Below are 14554 nucleotides of genomic sequence, written 5' to 3' on the forward strand. Positions count from 1 at the left end.
TATTTCTATGTGTGTCTTTGTGTCTGTGTGTCTGTGTGTAAACAGAGAGAGAGGGAGAGATTGAGAGACTGAGACAGCGACAGACACATTTTATTTGTATATGCACACACAAAGATATAGGTAATATTATGTAAATGTCAAGATTGCTACATAATTTAAATGTGATCCCTAAATTTAACCCTATAAATAACCTGTTTTCATTATACTCAGTTTTCTTTTAGATGATAATCTACTGCCAAATGTTTTCCATTAACTATGTGAGGTATTTGTCATTTTTTCTTCCTTTCTTCTCTTTTGGGCTATTATTAGGAAATAAAATAGATAAAAATGAGAAAAAAAAACAGGTTCAAATTTCATCACATTTCTCCTACCCCACCTCCCCTCCCCTCCCTTCTCACTTCCTCCCTCCTTCCCTCGCTCCCTGCTTACCTACTTCCCTTCCTCCACCCTCCCCTCCCCTCCTCTTCCCACTCCTTCCCTTTATTTTTCCTTTTATTTTTTTTGCTTGTTCCTCCTCATTTCCCTATTGTTTCTTGTTTCTCTGAGAGCCTTCCATAGGTCTTATAGTAGCTGGGATACACTTTTCTATTTCTCACCAAAAGCCAGCAGGCAGAGATATAAAGGAACCATATTGTAAGGACTGCATTGCAAATATCACATGTTTCACGCCTGCATACTCTTAGTATAAAAAAAACAAACAAACAAACAAAAACTAGTCTTCAATCATTTCTACAAGACTGACAGTAGCCTCCTAAGGAGGCTAATGAGGTTTTTGTCAAAATTTAGAGGATTCACATCATAGTGGCCCAAACAAATTAATTGTGTTTCTTTATCAGCTGTTCCTTTTTGTTCAGATCAGGCCTCAGGACAATAATGTAGCATTTGGGGAAAAAGATGCAACACAATAAGCCAGCTGCAGAAGCCAAAATGGAGAAGATCTCCACAGCTACTGTGTATTTGCCCTTGGTGCTCAGATAGGTGGGAACAAATGATATCCAGACACTACAAAAGACCAACATGCTGAAGGTGATAAATTTGGCTTCATTAAAGCTGTCTGGTAACTTCCGGGCTGAAAAAGCCACCGTGAAACTGATAGCAGCGAGGAACCCCAAAAAACTAAGGACAATATAAAACATTGTGGTTGAACCTTCATTACACTGCAGGACAACTTCTTCAACCACTGAATGTATATCTGAGTCTGGGAATGGGGGAGAAATTGCCAACCACACTACACAAATGGTGAGTTGTGCCAAGGAGCAAGATAGCACAATGGAGACAGACAGCCTTTTCCCCACCCATTTCCTCATTCTGTCATCTGGCTTGGTAGCCATGAAAGCAAGAACAACAATGGTTGTTTTCCCCAATATACAAGAAAGGGCTACAGAGAAGATGATGCCAAAAGCAGTTTGTCGCATGAGACATTTCACTTGGTCAGGTTGCCCAATGAAGAGCAAACTGCAAAGGAAGGAGAGAAGGAGAGCCATGAGAAGAATGTAGGTGAGTTCCCAGTTGTTGGCTTTGACAATGGGAGTGTCCCGCTCTTTAATGAAGATCCCCAACACCACGGCTGAGATGAAAGAAAAGAAGAAAACAACACTTGTCAAAGTGATTCCCAGAGATTCTTCAGAAGACAAAAAAGTGATGTGTTTTGGAATGCAAAGACTGTTTCCAATGTTTGGGTACTGATCTTCTGAACATGGGAAGCAGTCATCTGCATCTGAAAAAGAAAGCATTGGAATCAAATTTTGAAATGTTATTGGAAGAATTGGAGGAAAAATAGCTAATCTGGCATTCTAAGCTTAGTTTAGCTGAGTCTAATCATGGAACGATGTAAGCCTGATAGTGTCTGGATGCCCACTTTCTGGTCATGAAGACTTAACATATCAAAATCCGATCAACATTTTCTCTTCATCTTTTAATTCTGATAGCTATCCTGCATGAAGAAAAATAAATTTATGATTGTTTTTATGTGGAAAATGTCTACGGTCCTCTCTCAATCCTCAGGGTTCTGTGGCTGGACAGAAATGCCAAAAGATTCCAGTCATATAAAGTAGAGGAATATAATTGAAGTAGATCAACAGTAAGACAGGGACCTTTTGAATTTCTTTTATTGCTCCTCATTTTGCTCCCCAATCTGAGAAATCATGCAGCATCACTTAAAATTAGCCAGAATCTTTCTATAAACCTTGAATTACCTACCAATTTAGAACGTCTCTCTGGAAAATAAATCTGATGAACATTTAGTTCTACACATGTTTTGTTGGTTGGTTTATTATTTTTCCATGATTAAGGAACCAATAGTTAACTAGCAATGTATCTTCTAGCAATCACCAGAGACTTGACTTCTCTTACAGTCAACTTTTTGTAAGAACAGTATTGAGACATATTATTGCTTACATTTCTATATGGTCCCAAGAATACACTATCCAGACATTTGACTTGCTTCAGTATGGTTAACTAACTGAGACCTTCTCTTTAACATTTCAATAAATCTCCTTCTGAACTGGAATTCTCCAAATTGAAAGGAGGTTCATCCCACCTAGCCTTGCAATCTATTTCCTTTGACAGATACCCTATGTGAAATGATTTATTTTTAAGTTCTAGTTTATCTTTCCCAAAAAGAGAAATGATGACATGAGGATATATTAAAAGATATTCATGAGGATATTTTAAAAAAAACATAATAATTACACAATATTTAAAGGGTTTGGAAACTACTTTTTATATTAATAATATATATATATATATTAAAAAAATAGGGCTATGGGGGCACAGAAAACACACAGCAATGAAGTCTGTCCTTTCAACCTCTTACTTGTTTTGTTTGACATCTTCCCTTCTGGACATTGAAGGCAATCATAGCAGCAAAATGGCATTCCTTCTCTTTTTATCTTGCTATAACCTGACAAGCAATTATCATTGCAGACAGAAAAGGGCTGTGCCTGTTGGACATTATGAAGGTAAAATCAGACATTATTCTATAACATGAAGAAATCCTAGGATCTGTCGAATTTGGATTTCATTGGTTTTGTTAGGCCTATCAAATATTTTCATCCATGTTTGTCAGTATTTTTTTTTCCTACTAGACATAGCATGACTCATTTAAATTGTGCTGACATCACTTTACATTAAAACTGGTGTTCTTTTGGAACCTTGAGAAATTCTGGATACTATTGCACATATTATGATTTTGAGATAATATTCACACAATTCTAGATTAACAAAGCATAACCAAACAGGCCAGAAACTATCCAGTTTGTGGGAAGCAAACAGCCTTAGTCACCTTAAAAACAAAGGGCGGGAGATGGGAAATGCCACTCTGTTGCAAAGATCTTGATGTTGAGCAAGTGTTTACAAATTAAACAAGTAAGCAGGCTGGATAATGGGTTGACCTTCTTCCAAGCAGCATACAGCCTTAGGTCACCATGTGAGAGAAATGTCAGGTATGACCTAATATATAATGAAATAAGATCTGAATGGCTGCAAGGATCTTATACACCGTCTTCTGAAAAGTGTTATTTCTTTGTTCTTTGGAAGAATGGATAACTAAATTGTGAAAGTACACATCAATGTCCAGAAGATCTTTGCTTTTAAAAATGGTGAAGTTAATTCTAACTGGAAATTATTCTTGGCCTGTAACTTTATAAATGGGTTTGTAACGTATCCTAAAGTTAGGAGCTTTTATGTCTGGAATCTACCTTCTCTTTTTATGGGAAATTAGATTTCTGGTTTATTGCTTTACATGATGATTTACACTGTTTTAAACAGGTATTTTCAGGTTAAAGCTGCATACAACCTTTCAGGTATTTTTGGTTTTTAAAAACTTGACTGATTTTAGCATAACAGGATTAATAACATTTGGAAAATCCTAGTCTTTATGATATTTTAGATTGTTTTCCTCTCTATTTGTATCTCCCTATCTGTACTGTGTTATTTTACTTCTCTTACACATTTTCTCTCTGCTGTTGCTTATATTCTTTTCTCAAATGTTTTAAACAAAAATAAATATGCTATCTTGCTTACTCATCCAGTTATTATGTCTTAGTTAAACATTTCTAATGTGTTTTGAAACTAGTTTTCTCTGGAGATCCTGATAATTTCAGCAGGTGGATTATCTGGTCTATTGACTGAGTAAAACAAGGACCCTGAAAGATGTTCCTAGCCCTCCCATCATGGACATGGAGAACTTACCTGGTTGAACATGGTGGGCCAGATAATGTTTTCTGCAGAAATGGAGAGCAGCTGGTTTGGGGGAGCAAATGGATCTAATTTTCCCACTTTGACTCGATGGAAGGATTGGTTGGGGAAAGTGACCCAGTTGATCACATCAAAGCCAGTTGCTATTTCCCCATTTTCATCAAAGAAAATCTTTTCCCCAGCACTGTTGTTAAATGAAACAGTTCTCAGGTATTTATGAAGCTAAACCAAAGTAAATGGAAAGAAGTGGTGAGAATATATAGCAATAGTCACATCTACTGTAGAACAATGTTTTTTTCAGAAGTAATGGCTAAAGATACTTTGAGAGTTTCCATGCATGTCAAAAAGGCAAAATCCTCATCTAGATGAAATTGGGTGGCATAATTTCATCTAACTGAGTTGTAGCAGTCAGCTCAATCTCAGGGTGTAGCACATAAAAACCCAGCATGAGACCTGGTAAGTAGACTTTCTTCCAGAGGTCCCATGAATGGCAAATGTTACTTTGCAGGAGCCATGCCAAAATCAAAGAATGAAAAAAAAAACCCTTTTCCACTTCTATATAAAACCATAATTGGTGGCTGTCAGGCTGGGGAATGGATCCAGTGATTGAATTAAGATAATAAGTCAATTCCATGTTTCTTTCTTCAGTTCATAAAAACAAAACAAACAAAGTGAAACAAAACAAAACAAGGAGGCATGAGTTTTCTGAGATAGACTAAAATTCCATAATTCTGAATCAGGCTATGTCTCTGGTCATCAAACAAACGAAGAAATAACTTACATAGTTCTAATGTTTTTGTAACCTTTTTTTTTTTTCATTGTATAGCCTTTATGCATCTTACAGAAACCTGAGCCATTTGTCCATCAATGAGGTCCAAGCTGAAGTCTCAGTTTGTTCTTCTTCTTGGTCTCCAAATCATGTTCAACAGAAACTTTTCCCCGCCACCATCTCCCACTTTCAAATCAAAACATCATTCTGTTGTGGTCCACCTGCCTCTTAATCCTCAATCCCAACCTCCTCTTTCTCCTTATTGCTGCCCATCTTTTCCCCCATTTTCTGTATGCATCACCACCTCATCTTCATTGCTACCTCTCATCAAATTCCTGCTCAACCTCAATAATAATAATAATACATTAAATCTGTATGCTAGCCAAGTCCCAGTGACTCTAGGCAGTTTGATTGCCTTGTTGGCTTTCTTCAATTTTTGCCTACCTTTTGCCCGCAGCATTTGCTTCCAAAATAATGCCACTTCCTCCTGTTTTCCCTACATTCTGCACAGCATATTGCAATAAAATGCACTTCCTTAAACATATAAAGAAAAAATAACCCTCTTTTGCTAGTCTACCATATGACTCAGATCCTGTTGGATATACTTAGAAGGATCTTGTTGTATGAGTGATTCCTGCTTAAGGGGGTAAAAGGATTCATTCCACCCTTACCTGCCACACATAGTGATTTAATGTCTTATGTTTTGAGCCATTTCCTCTTGCCTTGAGTTTGCATTTTGATGAAATCATGGCCTGCAAAGCATATGCCACAGCATGGATGGCATTGTAGACACTGTAACTCTGACCAGTCATAACAGTGTCAAAAACCGACTTAGGAAGGGTCTCCAGTGGTTCCTCACCAGTGCATTTCTTCTCAGCATCCTCCTCTATCATGGCATTGGAGAAAGAACATTCAAATGCACCTTCCCAAAACACTCTCATCAAACTGTCTTCCTCTGCAGAAGCAAGTTTTCTCATCTGAAGAAATCTCTTGAAGCCCAAGACCTCCTTTGAGGCTACTTGAAAAGACAGGGAACCATGGATGAAATCCATACTTCGATATCTTTGAAAGGGCAGTGATGAGAATTCCATCTGGGCTGGTAATATCCAGATTTTGTCTTTTCTCTTCACTGCTGTGTCCTCAAATTCTGAAATATAGGGTAACATTCTGAATACAACTGTTTTCTCATTTTCACAATAGATGATCACAACGTTGGCACTACTTGTCATAATGACATTGTACATTCTTATATAATGTCTAAGGAGATTATCTATTTCATTGGAAACAGGTTCCTTTGGCAATTCTTCCACGAAGTCAAAGCAAATACCTTTCTGAGAAAATATGGCAAGCCTATTCTGCAGAAACCTGTCTCTTTTCTCAGCACTTTGGACAATCAGCCCAATCCATATCCACTGGAAATGTAGCAACAATTGGATCATCCCCTCAATTTGAAGATCTTCATTTGGAAATGCCTGGTGCAAGAAAACAGCCTGTGTGCTGTCATCTATCACTGGAGCAGAGCCATATGCCACCTAAGAAAATGACAAAACAGGAATTTCCCTACAAAAGTTTTGTACTGAACTGTAAAAATATCTGCAGGACCAACTGCTATAATGTGATAATTACTGTATCTCAATGCAACCGAGTCCCAGTCTAGATTTCTGTTTCCACTCTGAAGTAGAATACTTAAAGGAGGGTTTTCCTCTAAAGTTCTATGAATGTGATGATCTTATATAGCTATTAGGATACTAAATACTAGGGAAATTATAGAGAATATGTGTGGTGCATTAAATGATATTTATACCAAGATGGTCTTATTATACATTCATTTCACTAGGAGTGGTTCTATGGAGCATTTAACTTTGAACTACAGTAAGTCCTAACAATGTATTTCAATATTTAGTGAAACAATTTCATTATAACATATATTTTAATCACCATTTTTGTTTCGTTTATTGCAAATGTTAGATTTACAGCTGGTCCTATTATCTTTAGAAATAAAATTAAATCAACAGTTCCATTCATATCCAATTGTTATATATTAATGTTTCAATGGAATAAAATAATTGATAATCAGCAGTTAAATCATTTTCTCAGAATATACTGAGTTACAATGATTGAATACAAAAACCAATGTTAGTCTCTAAATGTACACATATTTGATAATTCTCTGAATGGATAAATATTGTATAGACTTTTCGAAAACCAGCAATAATGTGTAATGGGATCAATTACAGAAAGTCCTGGTATTTGCATCAGTGACCATTAAAATGAACATAGAGGTTTTGTTAAGTTACGTTTACATAGCCATCAGAATGTGGAAGAATACACCCAAGGCATTGTTTCCTATGTCTTTATTTTTTTATTTATTTACCATTTTCTATGTCCAGACAACCAACCTTCTTTAATGAACCAATCCTGAAGAAAACCTCTTACCTGTGGGATCTTGTAAATGCTCAGAATATTTGACATGAGCTGACAAATATAAGCATTAGGTCCTGCAAGAACAGCTACCACACCATCCCTGTGATCACACTTGTAGTTTGGGATGAATCTTCCTTTTGAGGAAAGAAGTTCCATGGAAGCGAGATAGATCCAACTTGCCAGGAAATAGCTATTGGAGGCATGAATGCCCAGAGTAATATTGGGCAAGATCCTGAGATTTTCATTGATTTCTTGGATAGCAAATTCGAAGGTCAGGATATGCTGAAAATTCTGCATATGAATCCTAAAAAGAGAGTTAGAACCTTTATTGTTCTACCATTTTGGAATAACTTTGCTCCATTCTAATTTACCTGTACTAATCTATGCAAAGTTAGATCAATAGATCATATTGCTGGGGTAGTGAAATGATCAGAGCAATTAAAAAATGCAACCTCAATTTAATGAGACTGCTTGCAATTTCAATTTCTACCCTAATCATCTCCACCATATTTTTGTTCCTACTTTTCCTTCTTCTATCAGTACTTTTATCCTGTTAAGACTATGAGATGGCCAGGCAGGATTACTTAAACTCTTTTATTATAAATAACTATTTACAGTAAGGAATTATTCAATAATTATGCAACAGTGATAAATCAGATCCACCCAGGCAGTGGAGGAGAACTAGGCAAGGTTGCAGGATCAGGATCCAATGGGGGCTGAGGCAAAACAGCTAGGCAGAATTCAGCTAAACCCCTCAAGGAGGTAGCAAGACTCAGGGTGGTGATTACACATGGCAAGAAGGAGATTGGAGATGCGTGGCTCGACCTGGGCATGGAGGCTGGGCAAGGCACAACTCAGGTTCTGGAGGTGATGCAGGGCTCGACTGAAGCAGCGAGGCAAGATGATGAACTCAAAGCTGCACTAGGCTTGACTGGAGTGATGAGGCAAGTCTCAGATCCAGACACAAGGCAGGATATGACTGGAATGATGGAAGAAGGCAAGGGACTTGATGTGGAGCTGGGCTTGACTGGAATGACAAGACTGGACCCAGAAATGGCGGCAAGACTGGACATGACTGAAGCAGTGAGTCTAGACTTGGAACTGGAAGCAAGGCTGGACTGGACAAGAGTAGCAAGACAAGACATGGATCTGGAACTCCAGGTGGGTTTGACTGGAGCTGCACAATGAGGCTTGACACTGGAGGCAGGATCGCACATGGCAGAAATTGCAAGGCAAGACTTGGAACTGTACATGATCTGCTGGACCAACAAAGCTGGACTCAGCCGGAGTGACATGCAAAGGGAGTGATCCCACGATAGTAGGAGAAGCTGGCTTTGATTCTGCAATGGCTACAGACGAGGCTTCTGATTCCGGTAAGGACCCGTCCATTGAGACTCTGAGCTCAAAGGATCGGTTGTCTCCGGCAGCTTGCTAAGCATGAGCTTGCTTTTTAATGCATTCCATTCCATGCCTTTTCTCTTCAGCAGCCTATCGGGCTGCCTTCTGTTTTGCGTGCTTCTCTGCTCTCCTGTCTCATGCGCTGATGGGCAGTTTCCTCTGGAGTTTGCCCAATCAGGTCTTGCACTTTCTCCCTCTCTGCTGAATCATTCTAGGTATGTCTTTCCCTGATTCCAAAACAATAAGTTTCATTTCCCTCAGACTGTTTCGGATAAGTTTCGTTTTTGGAGTCTGACTCAGACTCAAACCTCGAAACTTTTAATTTAACCTTAAAATATTCAAATTCAGCAGAAAAAATTAAAGTCATTCTAGGATCTCCCCAATCCATTGTTGTTGTTGTTTTTCCCCCATGTGTACAACTACCATTTTGTCCTTGTGACTACCTCCAATACAACATATTCCCTTTTTCACTCTGATTTATCAAATAATTCTGAGGGGAGATTCAGTTAGAAGTCCATTGTGTATCCAAAAAATTCAAAATACCTATATAGGGATATATAACATAAATATGTACAAGTTCTATAACTAGTTCCTTTAGAACTACCTAGCACTTTGTCTGCCCTTTAAAAGTGATGGTTTGTTCAAAGGAATGGGATGCCAATAGATACATGAATAAGTAAAAGGCAATGAGTGAAATGGGTGATGGAAGCTGTGGATACAAGATAACAGATATGATTTTCTTTATCTAATAATAATGTAGCAGTTGAGATAAGTTTCAGATACCTGAAGACAAAGGTAACATGTCAAGGGATTAAAACAAAATGTGATTAAAAATACTGCTAATAATAATGGTAGAATGAGGAAACATCTGGTGAAAGAGAAAACTTGTTTATAACTGAAATGATTACACCAATAAGCATATCAATAATTATCATAAGCACAAAAACATTAATATGGATTAAAGAGGCAAGTATTTTTTTCAATCCATGATTCCCTTGCTCCCTTCCCAAATATTTCCATCAAATACTGCATATCTGCAATAAATAATATCTATTTTTTCCCCTTTTGCTTCCTGTAAAAATAATTACATGAAATCATCAATTAGTTCCTTAGATGGATTCCTTGTGAATGTTACTTCATTTGAAACCATGTAAATCTGAGAAGTTATGCCACCAATAACCAAATATTCTGAATGATATTTCTTGTGCTTAATAAGGTCTGGGTCCCCCACAGTACATTTACCACAGGGAATAGAACCTTTGATATGAGGCAGTAACATTAATATGTTTGCAAGGAATAAAATCATTGTGCAGAACAATCCTTCCTCTGGCTGAAACATACTCTGTGAAGAATAAGACTGAAAGAGTTTTCTCTCTCCAACCTCATCTTGCACAGCACAGATGCAATATAGTCTATTGTCTTAATTCTTTGTTATTTTCCATCTCTTGAAACTCCTTAGGGTCTTGGAGATAATAATAGAGAATTTGATAATGATCGGGCAAAACACCCCTGCTTTGGGAACCTTTTGGTCTGATGTGGCTGAGGAATATGTCATGTATTATTATTATTACTATTTTAATCAGCTATGGCCAATTTTGAAACACCATGACAATTGAAGCCTGTAATTAAAAGCAAAATATTCAAGTCTGGAAAAAAATAATAATTCAGAAAGTAAAAAGGTCAGCTCCTTTTCTAATTTGCAAAGGTGACATTTCAAAAAGGAGAATGAAGAAATACTAGAATTTTTGAATTGAGATAATGTCTAATTACAAATGAAAATGTTTACCATGAACTATGAATTGCACACTTGTTCTTTCTTTCTCTTTTGCTTTTAGCTATCCCAATAAAAAATAGTTACTCAATACGTTACTAATGGTATAGCTAGCAAAAGGTACAGTGGTTATTGCACATGGATCTAACACAGTGGCAGGGAGCAATATGCTGAAAGAAGTTATGTTTGCTACTGACCACTGCAAGCCACTATACTGTACATCCAGTTTCATCCTTGACTTGTGAGACATTAAGGATAGGTCAAGAGTCAAGTGGTGTGGTTAAGGCAACAGGCTAGAAATCAGGAGACTGTGAGTTCTAGTTCTGGCTTGGATACAAAGCCAGCTGGGTGACCTTGGGTCAGTTCCTCTCTCCAGCTAGGAAGCAGCCAAGCGAAGCCACTTCTGAAAATTCTTACCAAGAAAACTACAGTCCAAGCAATCACCAGGAGTCAAAACTGACATAAAGACACACATACAAAAACACAAACAACACCCCACTCCTCAAGAAAGCTATTTGTTCTTGCTAGGTTTCTGCTGAAGCCTGTTCTTCTCCCTCCAATTACTCCAGCAGTATTATCTGGCCCCTGGGGCGGAGAAGTATAATTGAGAATCAGTTCTACTGTTGACACTATACCCCATGTCATTAAATGACTTACCCAAGGCTTCATGTACATATCAAACAGTGTCAAGACCTGAAGGACTCCACAAAGTAGAACCTTGGACTAGATCTCTCCTCCCCATCCAAACTGTCCTCAAAGAGAGGAGAAGCACAGCTTCACTGTGTCTCCCACTCCTAACCCCCTAAGCCAATCCAGCAGGGTACCATGATTGTTGGCTTTCAAAGCTGTTGAGAGATCAAGAAAGCTGGGATGGGTGGCCAACTATCTCCCACTCCCACAAGAGATCATTCACAGGCATGATCAATGCCTCCATTCCACACCCAGGCCTGAAACCTCAATGAAAGGAGTCTAGATTATCTGTTTTTTCTGCAATTATCTGAAGCTACAGCATGATCACTTTCTCAACAACCTTTCCTTAAGGGAAAATCGAGTACAGGGCAAAATATATCCAATATGGCTGGGCCCATCCTTGGTTTCCTGCATCATTTGGACCACCACTTATTTCAAGGATGAATTCACCACTGTCTGGACCTAACCACATATTATCTCCTAGAAAGCTTTGGCAAACCAGGAGGGACATGAGTTACTCAAATTAATGCCACCATCCAAGGAACTCTAGAAAGTCTTGTTCCAGAGGGCAGGTGCTGCAACAAAGAAGACATGGTTTAATTGAGTGGATCAGCTCTTTTGCATATGAGAGTCTTCAAAGAATTTGGAAATGTTATAATGTAAAACTCTGGACATTCAGTAGGCTTCATTTGTGAATTATATTCTTAAACTAAAGACTTTCGGGGCTGTATGTTTGATACCTCATGTATTACTGACCATTGATATGCAGCAATGGGATTATTAATGAATGACTTAGCTTTACTGTAAATTTCATTATTAGATAATATTGATATGTGTTCGCACATTACCCCAGTTATGATTCTTAACCTGAATGCCAAATATTTTGATATTCTTTGGAAATGTGATAATGAATTACAAATATATTATTTGTAGTGGAATTGTTGAAAAGCTCAATGGTTTTAGAATGGGATATAAGTCAATATAGAAAACTTGCTAGTTTTGATTTCATTTCCCACCCTGTCACTTTCTTCTTGAATAACACAACCAATTATATATCAGCAAAATTTACTAGAATATTTTACATGTTCTCCATGATGAACATTGACTATGGCATGACTTAAAAGATTGACAATGAAATTTTTAGAGTATGCTTTCATCCCTCCAAAACTAACCAGACAACTGTGTTCATTATTAATTAATTAATTAGTTTGTTTATTATATTGATTCATATAGTAGCACATCACTCAATTATGGCAAATACAAGATTGAAAATGATCGGATCAAGATTAAATAATAACAAACATCAATAACAGAATAAAAGTGTTAAAGTAGAGTTGAAAGGCTTTTATCATTCAGTACAGATTGGCAACCAGTTATTAATAATACACACTTTTCTATATTTGAATTATATTTTTATAAGTTTTTGTCTGTCTGTCTGTCTGACTGTATATATACAGAGAAGGAGGGAGAGAGATTTTATTTGTATATGAACACACAGAGAAATGCATATACATACATGCACATTTTTTTTCAGCTTTGCTGTTTATTACTTACTATTGAATAATTAGTTTCATTATTTATTTTGTTTATGAAACGTACATTGGGAAGCAGGTAATGTCAAGATTGCTACAAGATTTAAATGTGATCACTCACACTAACTCTATTTTTTTTTCAAATTTTGCAACTGCCCATCTCCCCATCACCACAACATACTCGCACAGTATATGTACCCTGTTTTTATTTTATTCAGTTCTCTTTTAGATGTTAATCGGTCGCCATTTTTTTCCTGCATTATCTAAGTGAGTTATTTCTCACCTTTTTACTTCTCTCTTCTGTTTTTGGGCTACTTTTTTTTTTTAAATAGAACAACATGAGAAGCAGTACACTCAAATTTTACCACATTTCTCCTTCTTCCCTCCTCTCCTTTCTCTCTCCCTCTCTCCCTCCCTCCCTTCCCCATTCCCCTCCCCATTCACTTTACTTCCCTTCCCTATATTTTTTCATTGGTTTGTCCTTCCTCATTTTCCTATTATTTCATTTATATAGGTCAGCCTTCAATAGCTCTAATAGCAGCTGGGATACAATTCTGTATCTCTCACCAAGAGCCACCAAAATGAGATATAAAGGAACCATATTAATAGGACTGCAGTCACACATCTCACACCTGCATTCTTTAGGTATAAAAACCAAAACAAAATAGTTTCCATTCAGTTCTACAAGACTGACAGTAGCCTCCTAAGGAGGCAAATGAGGTTTCTGTCAAAATTCAGAGGATTCACATCATAGTGGCCCAAACAAATTAATTTTGTTTCTTTATCAGCTGTCCCTTTTTGTTCAGATCAGGCCTCAGGACAATAATGTAGCATTTGGGGAAAAAAGATGCAACACAATAAGCCAGCTGCAGAAGCCAAAATGGAGAAGATCTCCACAGCTACTGTGTATTTGCCCTTGGTGCTCAGATAGGTGGGAACAAACGATATCCAGACACTACAAAAGACCAACATGCTGAAGGTGATAAATTTGGCTTCATTAAAGCTGTCTGGCAATTTCCGGGCTGCAAAAGCCACCGTCAAACTGATAGCAGTCAGGAACCCCAAAAAACTAAGGACAACATAAAACATTGTGGTTGAACTTTCATTAAACTGCAGGACAATTTCTTCAACCACTGAATGTATATCTGAATCTGGGAATGAGGGAGAAATTATCAATCACACTACACAAATGGTCAGTTGTGCCAGGGAACAGGAGAGGACAAGAGTGATGGCCAGCCTTTTCCCCACCATGTGGTCCACACAGTCAAAGGCTTTAGAATAGTCAATAAAACAGAAATAGATGTTCTTCTGAAACTCCCTGGCTTTTTCCATTATCCAGCGGATATTAGCAATTTGGTCCCTAGTTCCTGGTGCCTTTTCTAAACCCAGCTTGTACATCTGGCAATTCTCGCTCCATGAATTGCTGAAGTCTACCAAGCAGAACCTTGAGCATTACCTTACTGGCATGTGAAATGAGTGCCACTGTTCAATAGTTTGAACATTCTTTGGTGTTTCCCTTTTTTGGTGTGGGGATATAAGTTGTTTTTTTCCCAATCTGATAGCCATTCTTGTGTTTTCCAAATTTGCTGGCATATAGCATGCATTACCTTGACAGCATCATCTCACAAGATTTTGAACAGTTCAGCTGGGATACCATCATGTCCTGCTGCCTTCTCGTTAGCAATGGTTCTTAAGGCCCATTCAACCTCATTCTTCAGAATGTCTGGCTCTAGCTCATTGACCACACCATCAAAGTTATCCCCAACATTGTTA

The 14554-nt window shown here is 37.6% G+C and overlaps 1 protein-coding gene across 1 annotated transcript; it reads right to left on the reverse strand.

The window, feature by feature from the left end:
* Positions 1 to 815: 815 nt before the first annotated feature.
* LOC134496949 (vomeronasal type-2 receptor 26-like) lies at positions 816 to 10067 on the reverse strand. Its single transcript, XM_063302663.1, has 6 exons — positions 9877 to 10067; positions 7403 to 7580; positions 5638 to 6498; positions 4192 to 4419; positions 2816 to 2942; positions 816 to 1717 (listed from the first exon to the last, which is right to left on the reverse strand). The coding sequence occupies exons 1-6, from the start codon at positions 10065 to 10067 to the stop codon at positions 816 to 818; spliced, it is 2487 nt and encodes an 828-aa protein (XP_063158733.1).
* Between the last annotated feature and the right edge of the window lie 4487 nt (positions 10068 to 14554).

Source organism: Candoia aspera, chromosome 4 (genome assembly GCF_035149785.1).
Source record: "Candoia aspera isolate rCanAsp1 chromosome 4, rCanAsp1.hap2, whole genome shotgun sequence".
NCBI classification, from domain to species: domain Eukaryota; kingdom Metazoa; phylum Chordata; class Lepidosauria; order Squamata; family Boidae; genus Candoia; species Candoia aspera.